At 60.3% G+C, this 13,473-nt stretch overlaps 1 protein-coding gene across 1 annotated transcript; it reads left to right on the top strand.

Moving 5' to 3' along the window:
- Positions 1-1,066: 1,066 nt before the first annotated feature.
- LOC311163798 (low affinity immunoglobulin gamma Fc region receptor II-like) lies at positions 1,067-10,587 on the top strand (the record flags this gene model as incomplete). Its single annotated transcript, XM_084222927.1, has 7 exons — positions 1,067-1,297; positions 7,445-7,517; positions 7,736-7,990; positions 9,672-9,755; positions 10,142-10,163; positions 10,253-10,332; positions 10,418-10,587. 7 exons carry the CDS (start codon positions 1,067-1,069, stop codon positions 10,525-10,527), a joined length of 855 nt encoding a protein of 284 aa, XP_084079053.1. The 3' UTR covers positions 10,528-10,587.
- Positions 10,588-13,473: the final 2,886 nt, after the last annotated feature.

Raw genomic sequence — 13,473 nt, 5'->3', positions numbered from 1 at the left:
CCCATGCCCCATCTCCGGTGACACCCCCTCCTCAGCACCCCCATTCCCAGGGACCCCATTCCCCTGGACACCCATCCCTGGCTCCCCAAACCCCTGAGCCCCCCCACTCCTGGGAACCCGTATCATACCGTGTCCCACCCTGCCTTGTCCCCATCCTGTCCCCACCCAGCCCACAGCTTGTGGCCACCCTGCCCCCACCAGGTGCCAGCTACGCACGACGGGCAAGACCTGACCTGGCTTCCTTCCCCTTTGGCCAAAGAGCAACCAACGAGGGGACAGCCACCCGCTGCAGCCAGTGACAGCCAGTCCACATGGCTGGGGACACCGGCATGGCCGGGAGGGTGGCACTGCTCCTGTGGGGTGAGTGCCCCGGGCATGGGCCTGACACCCCGGGGATGGGGAGAGGGCACAGGGGGGCTGTGGGGTCTCCTGAGGTCCCTAAGGCCAGCAGTGCCAGTCCCTGTTACCCACAGTGGACATTGGTCGGGCTGGGGATGTAGGGTGGCTTTGGGGACAGGAACAGGGGGCAGGAATTTTGGGATGGGGCTGTGGGGACAGGAATGTGGGGACTGGCACCTTTGGGCTCAGGTAGCTCTGGGCACAGGGACAAGGGAACTGGGATGCAGGGACAGAAGGGGACAAGAACAGTGAGGATGTGGCCATGGGGATGGGATCATGGGGATGGCACCTTGAGCTGTTGGGGGTCACCTGGGCCAGCAGGGACTGCGTCCATTGTGTCCTTGTGCCTGGGGTGTCCACAGTGTCCCCATGTTCTGCCTCAGCCTAGGGTGGCCTCGGTGTCCCTGTTCCCACAGTGTCCTCTGTGACACAGGGATGTGGTGCACAGGTGGCTGTGACACAGACATGTCCCCCTGCCTTGCCAAATCTTTTGGGGACCACCCAGACACACTTTCTCACAAGAGCTGCTGTCCCCACGGGGACAGTTTTGGGACAGCACCCCCACAATGTGTCCCCCTCCTGCTGTCACATGGTGCCACCCCCACCCAGCCCTGTCCCTTCTCCCTTCCAGCCCAGACCCTCGGCCTTGCTGGTGAGTCCTCAGGGGATGCCATGGCCCCACCCTGCTGTCCCCAGCCCCACGCTGGCCCTGGCAGGCTGGTGTCCCCTGTCACCTGCAGGTGCCCAGACCACCCAGCTCCTTGTGCAGCCCCCCTGGAGGCCAGCAGTGCTTTGGGACCCGGTGACACTGACCTGCCAGGGCTCGGGGACCGCCGGTGCCATCACCTGGTACAAGGATGGGTGGCAATGGGGGCAGCAGGGACGAGACCACCTCACTGTCACCGAGAGTGGCACCTACGAGTGTGACAGACCTGACACCGGGCGCAGCCCCCCATTGACAGACTCAAATGGTGAGGGAGGTTTTTGTGTCCCCAGACTGGCACCTGCTCGGATCCCAAGGGCTCTGGGTGGGCTCCACTCCATGGGTCACCTCCTGGTGTGACCAGAGCCTGTCCCCTGCTCTGGGGACATCCCAGAGCATTCCACTGCCAGGAGACTTCTCTCTGACAATGGGTGGCCCCTGGTGTTTCCTGGTGCCATCATGGCCATCCTGACGCCCCTGGTGTGACAGGACCGCTCTGTCCCCCAGATCTCGTTGTGCTGCAGGTGCCAGCACGCGCACTGTTGGAGGGGGACACAGTGACACTGCGCTGCCGGAGCTGGCAGAAAAAACGGCTCACAAGTGTGTACTTCTGCCATGAAGAGACTTATCTGAAGTGGAGCTATGTTGGGACCGAGCTGTCCGTGTCGCCTGTGCAGCTGAGCCACAGTGGCAACTACCACTTCGGGGGCTCGGTGAGCGATGTGGGGTCGAAGTGGAGCGAGTCGAAGCCGGTGACAGTGACAGTGCACAGTGATTGCAGGGATGGGGACAGGGAAGCCCAGCATCCTCTGAGGGTTTCCCCATCACTGCCTGAATCCTTCATCCCTCCCTTTACTCCTCCCTGGCTCACCCAGAATTGCCCAAGTCCTTCTTGGTTGCCCCCATGACTTCCCAGTTCCCCCTGCAGATCCCTCATCCCTCTCTTTGTCCTCCCCAGCCCTCCCTGGATTCCCTAACCCCTTCCAAGGTCCCTGCTCCACCCTCTGCTCTCCCTTCCATCCCTCGGTCCTCCCTGGGCCCATCTCTAAACCCCAAATCATTCCCTGAGTCTCCTCAGCCTCCCTCGTGGTTCCCCATCCCTGCCTGGGTCTCTCCCCCTTTCCACCAGGTCTCGCCATTGTCCCCAGGTCCCACCATGCCTCCCAGGGTCCCCTCCTGCTCACTGGGATCCTCTCTGCTCCCCTCCAATCCTCCTCTTTCCCCTCCAGTGTCCCCCTGCCCCTTCCTGGGTCCCCAATCCCTCCTGTGTCCCCCTGCAGGGGTCCCGCTCTCAGGGGTGTCCCTGTCAGCGCAGCCCCATGGGGACAGGTGGCACTTGGGGACAGCCTGGTGCTGAGCTGCACGGTGGCCAAGAGGACAGGTCCCCTGTCCTTCTCCTGGCAACGGGAGGGCTTGGGGGCATTGCTGGGCTCCAACCCCTAACTGGAGCTGCGGCACGTTAGGGACAATGACAGCGGCCAGTACCGGTGCCGGGTGAGCAAAGGGGACAGCGTGGCCGAGAGTGACCCCCTGAATGTCACCATGCTGCATAAGCGGGACCCTCAGGCTGGGGGTGACCCCACCTACGGCACCCCCATCCCACCTCACCCGGTGCCAGCCCTGTCTGTGTCCCCACAGTGCCCGTGGCCAATGCCACCATCACCCCTGGTCCCCTGTCACAGACGGTGCGTGCAGGTGTCCCCATGACCCTGCGGTGCTCGGTGCAGGTGGGCTCAGCCCCTGTCACCTTCACCTGGCTGCACAATGGGACGGAGGAGGCCCGGAGTCTCCTCCTGGACCTCAGGGACATCGATGTGGGACATTGGGGAACCTACCAGTGTGTGGCCACCAACCAGGTGGGACAGGACGGGCACAGCGTGTTCCGGGCACTCAGTTCTGAGCTGGCACTGGAGGTGACACCTGGAACACCCTTGGTCATAGGTGGGGGTCACACAGGGTCACCAGGTGTTCAGAACCCCCTTAGTTCAGGGTGACCCTAGTGTGTCCCCCACTGTCCCCAGCAGTGGCTGTGAATGTCGGCAGGACCCTCCTGTTCCTGCTCCTGCTCCTGGCTGTCATCGGGGGCTGTCACTAGTGGCACCTCCGGGGTGGGTGACAATGGCGGGGAATGGGGGTCCTGGAGAGAGGAAAAACCCCCAGAGTGGGGGCAGAGATCAGGGATCCAGTGGGAATCGGGGCTGCAGGGGGGATTTGGGGGTCCATGGGTGGTTGGAGCTTCTGAGGTCCCAGGAAGCTCCAGGGGTCCCAGCGTCCCCTCGGTCACCCCCTCCCCTTTTCCTTGCAGCCATCAAAAAGCCCCAGGACAGGTGAGTCGGGGGCTTTGCCTGGGACTCCCCTTTCCCCCTCCCCAGACACCCCCAGAGCCCCCCTTATCACCACAGGACCCCCGGAGGAGGGGCCTGTGCTCAACACCAACATCGTGGGGACCGAGTGTGCAGGGGGTGAGTGCAGTGGGTTACACTGGGCCATGTCACCTACAGGTGTCACCGCCCAGCCAGGTCCCCATAAGCAGTGCCACTCCCAGGGCCCCCACAGGTGTCCCCCAGCCCTGCCCCACCTCGGGATCCACAGGTGACCAACGTGAAGCTGTCGGGACCCTACGAGGGACAGCGGGACCCCCGTGACTACGATGACGTGCTGTGACACTGGGGACACTGGGGACACTCGGGGGGCATTGGTTCCCATCATGGGCCTCTTCTTCCTCTTCCAGCACCCCACGGGGCTCCTAATTCCCCCTCCCAGTGCTGGGGGGTTCACATGAGGTTTTTCTCTCTTATTGTACCCAAAATTCAGTTTTTTGGTCAAACTCTGTGAGAAACAAGGCTCACTCTTTAAAATTTTTAAGTGTTTAATAACAAATAAAAGGGTCAGTAAACAGCGGGCTGGGTGCTTGGCAGCTGCCAGAGGCACACCGTTAACTACAACAATTTTTCCTACACATCTTTTCATTGTTTTGGTTAAATACACACTCAGGAGGGTTATACATATTCAAACATTCTTTCCAGTTTACATGTTATTGGAATTCTTTTGCTTGGTTTAATCCTTGATTATTTTCATAAAGTACACACCATACTGCAGATTAAATTTATATATTTTAGGTGCTTACAAGCCCCACCCTGTTCTGTGGTTTGACAGTTCTTGATGACCGAAGGGTCAGTGGCAAATCCCACTTTTCAGTATTTCTTTTGCTGTTTATTTACTTGCTACTTTTCAATGTGTTCTTCTCATACAGGTGAGATCCTCCACCAGTACATTAAATCAACATTAGCTATTTCACACAATTATCTGAGTTATTCTCACCATTGTCACTTGGTTACACAAATAAAGGCATTAGCTATTTCTGCAACAGTTAATGATGTAATACACAGCTCATTGTCTCTATCTTGATATTTTGGGAGAGCCTAAATTATAATATATTTAGCACACTGAAATATATATTCTACACAGGGATTAGGGTAAAAAGGTTGACAAATTGTAGTGTATCAAAAGAAGTTAAGAAGTGATTACAAACTGTATTATACCAAAATAATTTGCAAAACCCAATAGTAAAAGCCACAAGCTGCATAGTCATTCATAACAGGGGGAAGGTGCATTGAAGGGTTTATTTGACTTCTCCTTACCCTGCTCTGATTTTGTCAGCAATAAATTCAATTCATATCTCTAAATCCCAGGCAGTTTTACCCGTGACAGAATTTGATGAGGGATCTCTCCTGGTCCTTGTCTCAACCCAGGAACCCTTTGCTCAATTTCCTCTCCCCATCCAGGTGTGGAGGGCAGTGAGAGAGCGACTGTGGTGGGTGAGGGGCATCCGGCCACTGTCCATCCACAGCAAGGCAGGGAGGAGGAGAAGGGTCCAGGTCAGGCTGGTGATGAGCAGATTGCTGTAGGATTTGCAGTAGCTCTGGGGCACTCTCAGATCCTTGGGCAAAGGGACAAAATGATCAATTCCTGCATTTCTGCACTGGTTCCCTCACAGCTGCCCCTGCAGGGGAGTTTCCAGCCAGCCCTGCTCTGAAAACCATCAAAGGCCCTCCCAGAGCCACTGCTTGGGCTCCCTTTGGGGTTTGTGCTTCTTGCAGAGCTGAGCAAACCACAGGCAGGCCTTTTCCCCCCACAGAATTCTCACCTCTACAGCAGCTCTAAAGCTGCCAGAATCAAAGCCAAGGGGGCAGGGGGGACCCTGAGGTGCTGGCTGCCACCTGGGGCTGGCCAGAGCAGGGCTGGGCAATGGCCATCCCTGTGCAGTGGGACTGGGCCATGGCTGGGCCCCACCCTTGCATTGACAGGGGTCCCCAGGATGTGCCACCCCAGGGACAAGATCCTCCCATGACAGGACCCCCCTGGATGTGCCCCCCAGGACAGGACCCCCCCCTTTCCCATCTGACTCTCAGCACAAACGGCCTCTTCCTTCTTGTCCAGGAAAAAGAAAGTGAAAGTGTTGAGGGGGCACAGCCCAACACCTCCATCCCCCACAGCCACCCCACCCTTCCCTGCACCCCCACACCCCATTCTCCCCCACCCCTGAGTCCCCCCAAACAATTCCCTGCTCAGGTGCTCCCTGGAATTGCTGCAGGAACAGAGGGAGAGGGGACATGGCAGAAAAGTGAGGAAAATAAGGAAAAAAGAGAAATAAAGAGAGGAAAACGTCAAGGGCAGGGGAGGGCACAGAAGTAGAGCCCCCCAGGACCCCCATTTGATGCCTGCACAGCAAACGAGCCACCCAGAGGAGATGTGCTGGGCCCTGGGTCACCCCAAAATCTGAGGCACCCAGGGAAGGAGCTGCTAGCCCCGTGCCCACCCAGCCACTCCCCACCACTGGCACCCCCATTCCCCTGGCACCCCAACCATGGCCCCCCCATGGCCTTGGTCTCTCCTCCCTTGGACCCCCATCCCAGGGCTGCCATTCCCCAGCACCACCATTGCCTTGATCCCATCCCATCGGCTGCTTCTTCCCCCAGAACCCCGATTCCTGAGGGTCCCCTTTTTCCCCCTGCACTCCTAATCCTGGCACCCACAGTCCATGACACCAAATCCCTGGGGACCATCTTCCCACAGCACCTCCATCCCTGAATCCCCCCAGGCACAGAGACCCCAATTCCCCTGGACACCCCATTCTCCTGGACACCCTTTCTTGGTTCCGCACATTCCCCTGAGCCCCCCAATCTTGGTAACACCATCCCCCACCATGTCCCCTTCCTGTGCCCAGCTTGTGGCCACCCAGCCCCCACCAAGGGCCACCAGCGTGTGGGGACGGATGTGACCTCGCTTCCTTCCCTTTCATCCGAAGAGCCGCCAGCCAGGGGAGCAGTGGCCACAGCAGCCAGTGACAGCCAGTCAACATGGCTGGGGACACCGGGATGGCCGGGAAGGTGGCGCTGCTCCTGTGGGGTGAGTGCCCTGGGCACGGGCCTGACACCCCGGGGATGGGGAGGGGGCACAGGGGGGCTGCGGGGTGCCCTGAGGTCACCAATGCCAGCAGTGCCAGTCCCTGTTACCCACAGTGGAACCTGGTGGGACTGGGGATATGGGGTGGCCTTGGGGACAGGAACAGTGGGCAGGAATTTGGGGATGGGGCTGTGGGGACAGGAATGTGGGGACTGGCACCTTTGGGCTCAGGTAGCTCTGGGCATAGGGACAAGGGAACTGGGATGCAGGGACAGAAGGGGACAAGAACGGTGAGGATGTGGCCATGGGGATGGGATTATGGGGATGGCACCATGAGCTGGTGGGGGTGACCTGGGCCAGCATGGGCCGGGTCCGTGGTGTCCTCATGCCTGGGGTGTCCACAGTGTCCCCATGTTCTGCCTCAGCCAGGGTGGCCTCGGTGTCCCTGTTCCCAAAGTGTCTGTGCCACAGGGATGTGGTGCACGGGTGGCTGTGACACAGACATGTCCCCCTGCCTCGTCAAATTATATGGGGACCACCCAGAAACACTTTCTCACAAGAACTGCTGTCCCCACGGGGACAGTTAGCGACAATCCTGACACCCCATGCCCCCGTGCTGCTGTCCCTGCAGTGCCACCCCCACCCAGCCCTGTCCCTTCTCCCTTCCAGCCCAGACCCTCGGCCTCGCTGGTGAGTCCTCGGGGGATGCCATGGCCTCACACCGCTGTCCCCAGCCCTGCGCTGGCCCTGGCAGGCTGGTGTCCCCTGTCACCCGCAGGTGCCCAGACCACCCAGCTCCTCGTGCAGCCCCTCTGGAGGCCGGCGGTGCTTTGGGACCGAGTGACACTGACCTGCCAGGGCTCGGGGGCCGCTGCTGCCACCACCTGGTACAAGGATGGGCGGCGCTGGTGGCAGCAGGGACGAAACCACCTCACTGTCACCGAGAGTGGCACCTACGAGTGTGACAGACCCGGAACTGGGCGCAGCCCATCCGTGACTGTCTCAGATGGTGAGGGGGCATCTTAAATGATCTGGGTGGCCCCTGACAGCTCTCGGTGGGCTGCACTCCATGGGTGGCCTCACAGCTCTCAAGTGGCGAGAGCCTGTGCCCTGCACACAGAGACATCCCAGTGCATCCCAGTGCACGCAATTGTCCCCAGCACCATGGGCACCCACCTCGGAGCTGTCTCGAGGCCCAGAGTGAGATGGGACCCTCCTGTCCCACAGACCAGCTGGTGCTGCAGGTGCCAGCACGGGCACTGCTGGAGGGGGACACGGTGACACTGCGCTGCCGGGGCCGGCAGGACCAGCCGGTCACCAGGGTGCGATTCTACCAGGACAGGAAGGATCTGGGGGGAACCCTCAGGGGGACGGAGCTGTCCCTGTCCCCTCTGCAGCTGCACCACAGTGGCCGCTACAGCTGCGGGGGCTTGGTGGGGTCCTTAATGCCATGGTCAGCACCAGTGACAGTGACAGTGCACGGTGAGCACCCCCACAGCTGGAACTCCAATCTCCTGACACCCCCAAAGCCTCTTCCCAGCACACTCAGAGTCACAGTCCTCACCTCCCCTCTCCTTCCCAGAGCTCTTCTCGGTGCCTGTGCTGGAGGGTCCCACTGAACTCACCGAGGGGTCCCCCATGAATCTCAGCTGCCTCAGCACCCCCAGCCCCCTGCGGCCCCCAGCCCCCCTCCTGTACGAGTTCTACCAGGACAGGCAGGTGGTGGGGGGCCCGCAGGTGTCCCCACAGCTGCAGGTGCCCGCTGTGGGGGTCTCCCACTCAGGGAATTACAGGTGCCAGGTGCGCTTCGAGGGCAGTCCCGTGCAGAAGATCAGCGCCCGGCTCTACGTCACGGTGCGCAGTGAGTGCAGGGATGGGACCAGGGAGCTCCCAGAGACCCCTCGGGTCTCCCAGCTCTGACAGGGGATCCCAAGTCCTTCCTGACACCAGCTCTGGGGCCCCCAACCTTTCCTGGATCCCTCCCTGGCTCCCACCCGCTCCTTTCTCAGGTCATTCACTGAATCCCCCCGCCCTACATGGGAACCCCCATCCTTCCCTGACACCTTCTCTGTGTCCTGCCATCCCTGCCCCATGTCCCACCTCAGGTCCCCTATACCTGGCCTGTGTCCCTTATCCCTCACTGGGTCTTCTCACCCCTCTCTGCGTCCCCCCACACCTCTCTGAGCTCTCTGCACGTTCCCCAGGTCCCACCATCCCCTCCCTGGGTTCCTGGGTCCCCTTCCTTCTGTCAGCCCCCTCCCTCTCCAGGTGTCCCCTCCCTGAACTCCCCATCATCCCTCGGCATTCCTTTCCAAGCCCCGCCCAATCTCTGCACCCCCTCTCTCTCTCTGGTGTCTCCCTGCCCCTCCCCAAGCTTCCAGGTCCCTCACTGTCGCCTGATGTCGCCCCCTCCCACAGGGGTCCCACTCTCGGGGGTGTCCCTGTCAGCACAGCCCCCCGGGGGACAGGTGGCACTCGGGGACAGCCTGGTGCTGAGCTGCACGGTGGCCAATGGGACAGGTCCCCTGTCCTTCTCCTGGCACCGGGAGGGCTCGGGGGCACGGCTGGGCACTGGCCCCCACCTGGAGCTGCACCACGTTGGGGACAATGACAGCGGCCAGTACCGGTGCCTGGTCAGCAACAGGGACAGCGTGGCCGAGAGTGACCCCCTGAATGTCACCGTGCTGGGTGAGCGGGACCCTCGGGCTGGGGGTGACCCCACCCACGGCAGCCCCAACCCACCACACCCGGTGCCAGCCCTGTCTGTGTCCCCACAGTGCCCGTGGCCAATGCCACCATCACCCCCGGTCCCCTGTCACACCCGGTGCGCGCAGGTGATAACATGACCCTGCGCTGCTCGGTGCAGGTGGGCTCAGCCCCTGTCACCTTCACCTGGCTGCACAACGGGACAGAGGTGGCCCGGGGTCCCCTCCTGGAGCTCGGGGACATCAATGTGAGACATTCGGGCACCTACCAGTGCGTGGCCACCAACCAGCTGGGACAGGACGGGCACCGCATGTTCCGGGCACTCAGCCCTGAGCTGGCACTGGAGGTGACACCTGGCTCATCCTGGGTCACAGGTGGGGTCACACAGGGTCACCAGGGAGTGCAGAACCCCTGGGGTGATGGGTGACCCTGATGTGTCCCCCTCTGTTCCTTGCAGTGGCTGCAGGGGTCGGTGGGGCCCTTTTGTTCCTGCTCCTGCTTGTGGCTGTCATTGTGGCCTGGCACTGGTGGCACCACCAGGGTGGGTGACAATGGGGGGAGGGGGTCCCAAGGAGCTGTAGAGGCCCCCAGAGTTGAGGAGTGATAGGGCAGCACCCACAGCCCGAGAAATGTGACCTTGCCTGTGGGTCCTATAGGGTTTGGGGAGGTGCTGGAGGGTCCTGCAGGGATGGTGGGGGTGCTTCCAGGGGCCCTGGGTGTGTCTTGGGGGGTCTCTGTCCCTGGTGAGCTTTGCATTCTTGAGGCTGAGTTGATCAGGGACACTGGGGAGGTTCCTGAATTCTGGGGCACTCCAGAGATGTTTGGGAGTCCTGTGAGTAATTGAGGGTCCCATGGGGGTTCAGGAATCCTGAGAGGGGTCAGGGCTATGGGAACCCCAGAGTTACCCCTCCACTCTTTCCTCTGCAGCATCCAAGAAGAACCAGGAAAGGTGAGTGGGGGTCTCAAACCAACCTCTCCCCTTTTACCCCAACTCCCAACACCTCCCATTCCCTCCCCACATCCCCTTTATTCCCTCAGGGCCCCCCCGGATCCCCCAGCCCCCCCAGAGGAGGGGGACGTGCTGTACACCCATGTCGTGGCCACCAAGAGGGCAGAGGGTGAGTACGGGGGGGACACACGCAGATGGACACGTCACCCATGAGTGTCACCCCACCCAGATCCTACAGCCCGTGTCTCTTGCAGTGTCCTCCCCTGCCACCACCCTCCAGGATCCCCAGGTGACCTACGCGGAGCTGCGGGGACCCCGGGGGCGACTGCGGGAACCCGGTGACATCTACGGGAATGTGCTGTGACACTGGGGGGAACTGGGGGGCATTGGGGGACCCCACCCATGGGCACCGACTCGTGTGTGCGCTGCCACCAATACTGCCCCTCTCCCTCCCTGTGGGGACACAAAGATCCCAAAGGGCAGAGAGAAGAACAATTTCCTGAAAGAGCAACAAGAGAGAATAAAACCAACGGCAACAGCAACAAGGTTCAGAGTCCAAATTGTCACACAAGGAACGATTTCCAGGGAAAGTCACCAAAAATGAACAAACCTCAGACATTTCCCAAACCTCACAGAGCGACCTTCAGGAGGCTCTGGATTCTCTTGTCCCCTGTCCCAAACCCCTCCTCTGCCCTGTTCCCCACACCAGGATGTCACAAAGGCCCTGTGGGGGTTCCGGAGCCTCCCCCTTTCCCAGGGCAGTGGGGATCAGGCCATGGCACAGGGTGGGGTGTCAGAGACAGGAAAAGTTTGATGTCTGGAGAGATTTTGGAAGAGGTGTGTGTGACAGGGGTGGGTCAGGCCTTGCATTTGGTGAGACAGGGCCCCGTCTGTCCATCAGTCTGTCAGCCATGGCACACTGGGGACAGTGTGACGCTCTGCCAAAGCCAGCTCCTGAGTGGCCACGTGACCAGAAGTGCCACGTGGGGAGAGGGCACTTGGTTGCCCAACTGGCTTAAAAGGCAGAGCATGAGGTGGCCAAGTCCCTGACCCTGTCTGCACTTGGTGTGTCTGTCCCATCAACACTGGAACCCAGAAGTTGGCAAGTCGTTCAAAATGAGAAATATCTGCCAAGCAGAGTGGGAATATGGCTAGAATGGAAAGAAGACCAATGTCTTAAATTTTTTTAATATTAAAGATGATGGGACTTTCTGGCCAAGTGTAGGAAAAGGAATAACAGCTCTTTATGAGGAGATTTATAAACCAGAACAGAACAAACAACACAAACCCAGAACTTTCCCTCCCACTCAGCACTGTTTTTGTGGCAGTGATAACCGCAGGCAGCAGGGGGCGCTGCAGAGAGCACTCCCGGCCAGAAGGGGGCGCTGCAGGGAGCACTCCCGGCCAGCAGGGGGCGCTGCAGGGAGCACTCCCGCCCAGCAGGGGGCGCCCCGGTCCAGCTCCATCCCCTCAGGGGCCATGGCGGCCTCGGACGGGAGGCAGGAGGGGAAATCGCTCCTTTTGCAGACTCACTGGCACCAATCGCTCCCGGCACCACCACCGGCAGCGGGCAGGAGCCGCCAAGGCAGCAGGTTGGATCCCAGTGCCCACTGCCAGCGTAGCAGTGTCCCGGGGCCTGGCACAGGCCCTGAGCAACACCCGCGACCGCTCTCCATGATCCCGGATGGAAGGAAGGCAGCGCCTGACCCCAGGCAGGTCTCGGGTCCACAGCAGCTCCTCTGGTGGCTTTACAGTACAATTCCTGCAAACCCTCAGCCTTTCACTCAGGGGAGGAGGTCAGGGATGGAGCAGCTCTGGGGACACCGGGAATCCAGACAGGGTCAATCCCCACAGCCCCAACATGGCTGCCGGCAGAGCCCCTGCTCGATATTTCCACACTTTTCCCTCCTGTGTTCAACCACAGCCTGAACCCAAACATTCTTTCCATGAGGTTCTAGAAGGCTGCAGGTTTTGTTCCATAAGAAGGAGCGTCCTAGGCAGGTTGTTGAGCAGATTGTTGTGGGATTGCAGTAGTTTCTGGTTCTCTCAAACCCTTACCAAGAGGGACAAAATGATCAATTCCTGCATTTCCGCGCTGGTTCCCTCACAGCTGCCCCTGCAGGGACGGTTTCCAGCCAGCCCTGCTCTGAAAACCATCAAAGGCCCTTCCAGAGCCACTGCTTGGGCTCCCTTTAGGGTTTGTGCTTCTTGCAGGGCTGAGCAAACCACAGGCAGGCCTTTTCCCCCCACAGAATTCTCACCTCTACAGCAGCTCTAAAGCTGCCAGAATCAAAGCCAAGGGGGCAGGGGGGACCCTGAGGTGCTGGCTGCCACCTGGTGCTGGCCAGAGCAGGGCTGGGCAATGGCCATCCCTGTGCAGTGGGGCAGGGCCATGGCTGGGCCCCACCCTTGGGTGGCCACTGGCTTCAAGGAGCAGGAGTTTGGGAGCTCCTTCCTGCCCGGGGCTCCATTCCCCTGCTGCTCCTGCCAGCTCAGATCCTGCAGGGAATGAGCCAGAATGGGGAAGTCTGGACCCCCCTGGAGCTGCCATGGCCCAGGACAGGACCCCCTTGTCCCACATGTGTCCCCCCTGGGACAGCATCCCCCCAGGACAGGAACCCCCCAGATGTGCCCGCCCAGGACAGAACCTGCCCCCCTCGTGTGACCAAGGTGTCAAACAGCCTCTTCCTTCTTCTGCAGGAGAGAGAAAGTGAAAGTGTTGGGGAGGGAAAGTGGACATCCCCATCCCCCACAGCCTCCCCAGCCCTCCCTGCAGACCCCTCAGCCCTGCTTCCCCCACCCTGGGCTTCCCCCAACCCCTTCCCTGCTCAGGTGCCCTCCAGGATAATCAAGGCATGAACTGGGGGGGTTGTGAAATTGAGGAGTGAAATGATGGAAATGGAAATAAAGAGAGAAAAAAAGTCACAGGGGGTGTGGGGACAGAGACCCAGAGACCCTCAGAATCTGTCTGGGGTGACCCCCAGGCCACCGGCACCTTATGGGGACTGTGCTGGCTCTGGGTCTCCCCAAAATCTGAGGCACCCAGGGAAGGAGCTGAGACCCACGGGCTCACCCAGCCCCTGCCCATCCCGGGCACTCTCATTTCCCTGGGAACCAAAACATGGGACCCCCATTCCTTATGTCACCCCCTCTCTGTAACCCCCAACCCAGTACTGACATTCCCCAGGATGTCCATGGCCCAGCACTCTTCATTCCCAAGGAACCCTCTCCTGTTCATTCCATCCCCTGCAATCCTCCTTTCCCCAGAACCTTGATTCTCCCAGGAACACCCAAACCCCCTGCACCCCAT

Source organism: Fringilla coelebs (genome assembly GCF_963513975.1).
Source record: "Fringilla coelebs genome assembly, chromosome: 29".
NCBI lineage: Eukaryota > Metazoa > Chordata > Aves > Passeriformes > Fringillidae > Fringilla > Fringilla coelebs.
The sequence above is the reverse complement of the archived record's forward strand: the minus strand, read 5'-3'. Positions and strand labels throughout refer to the sequence as shown.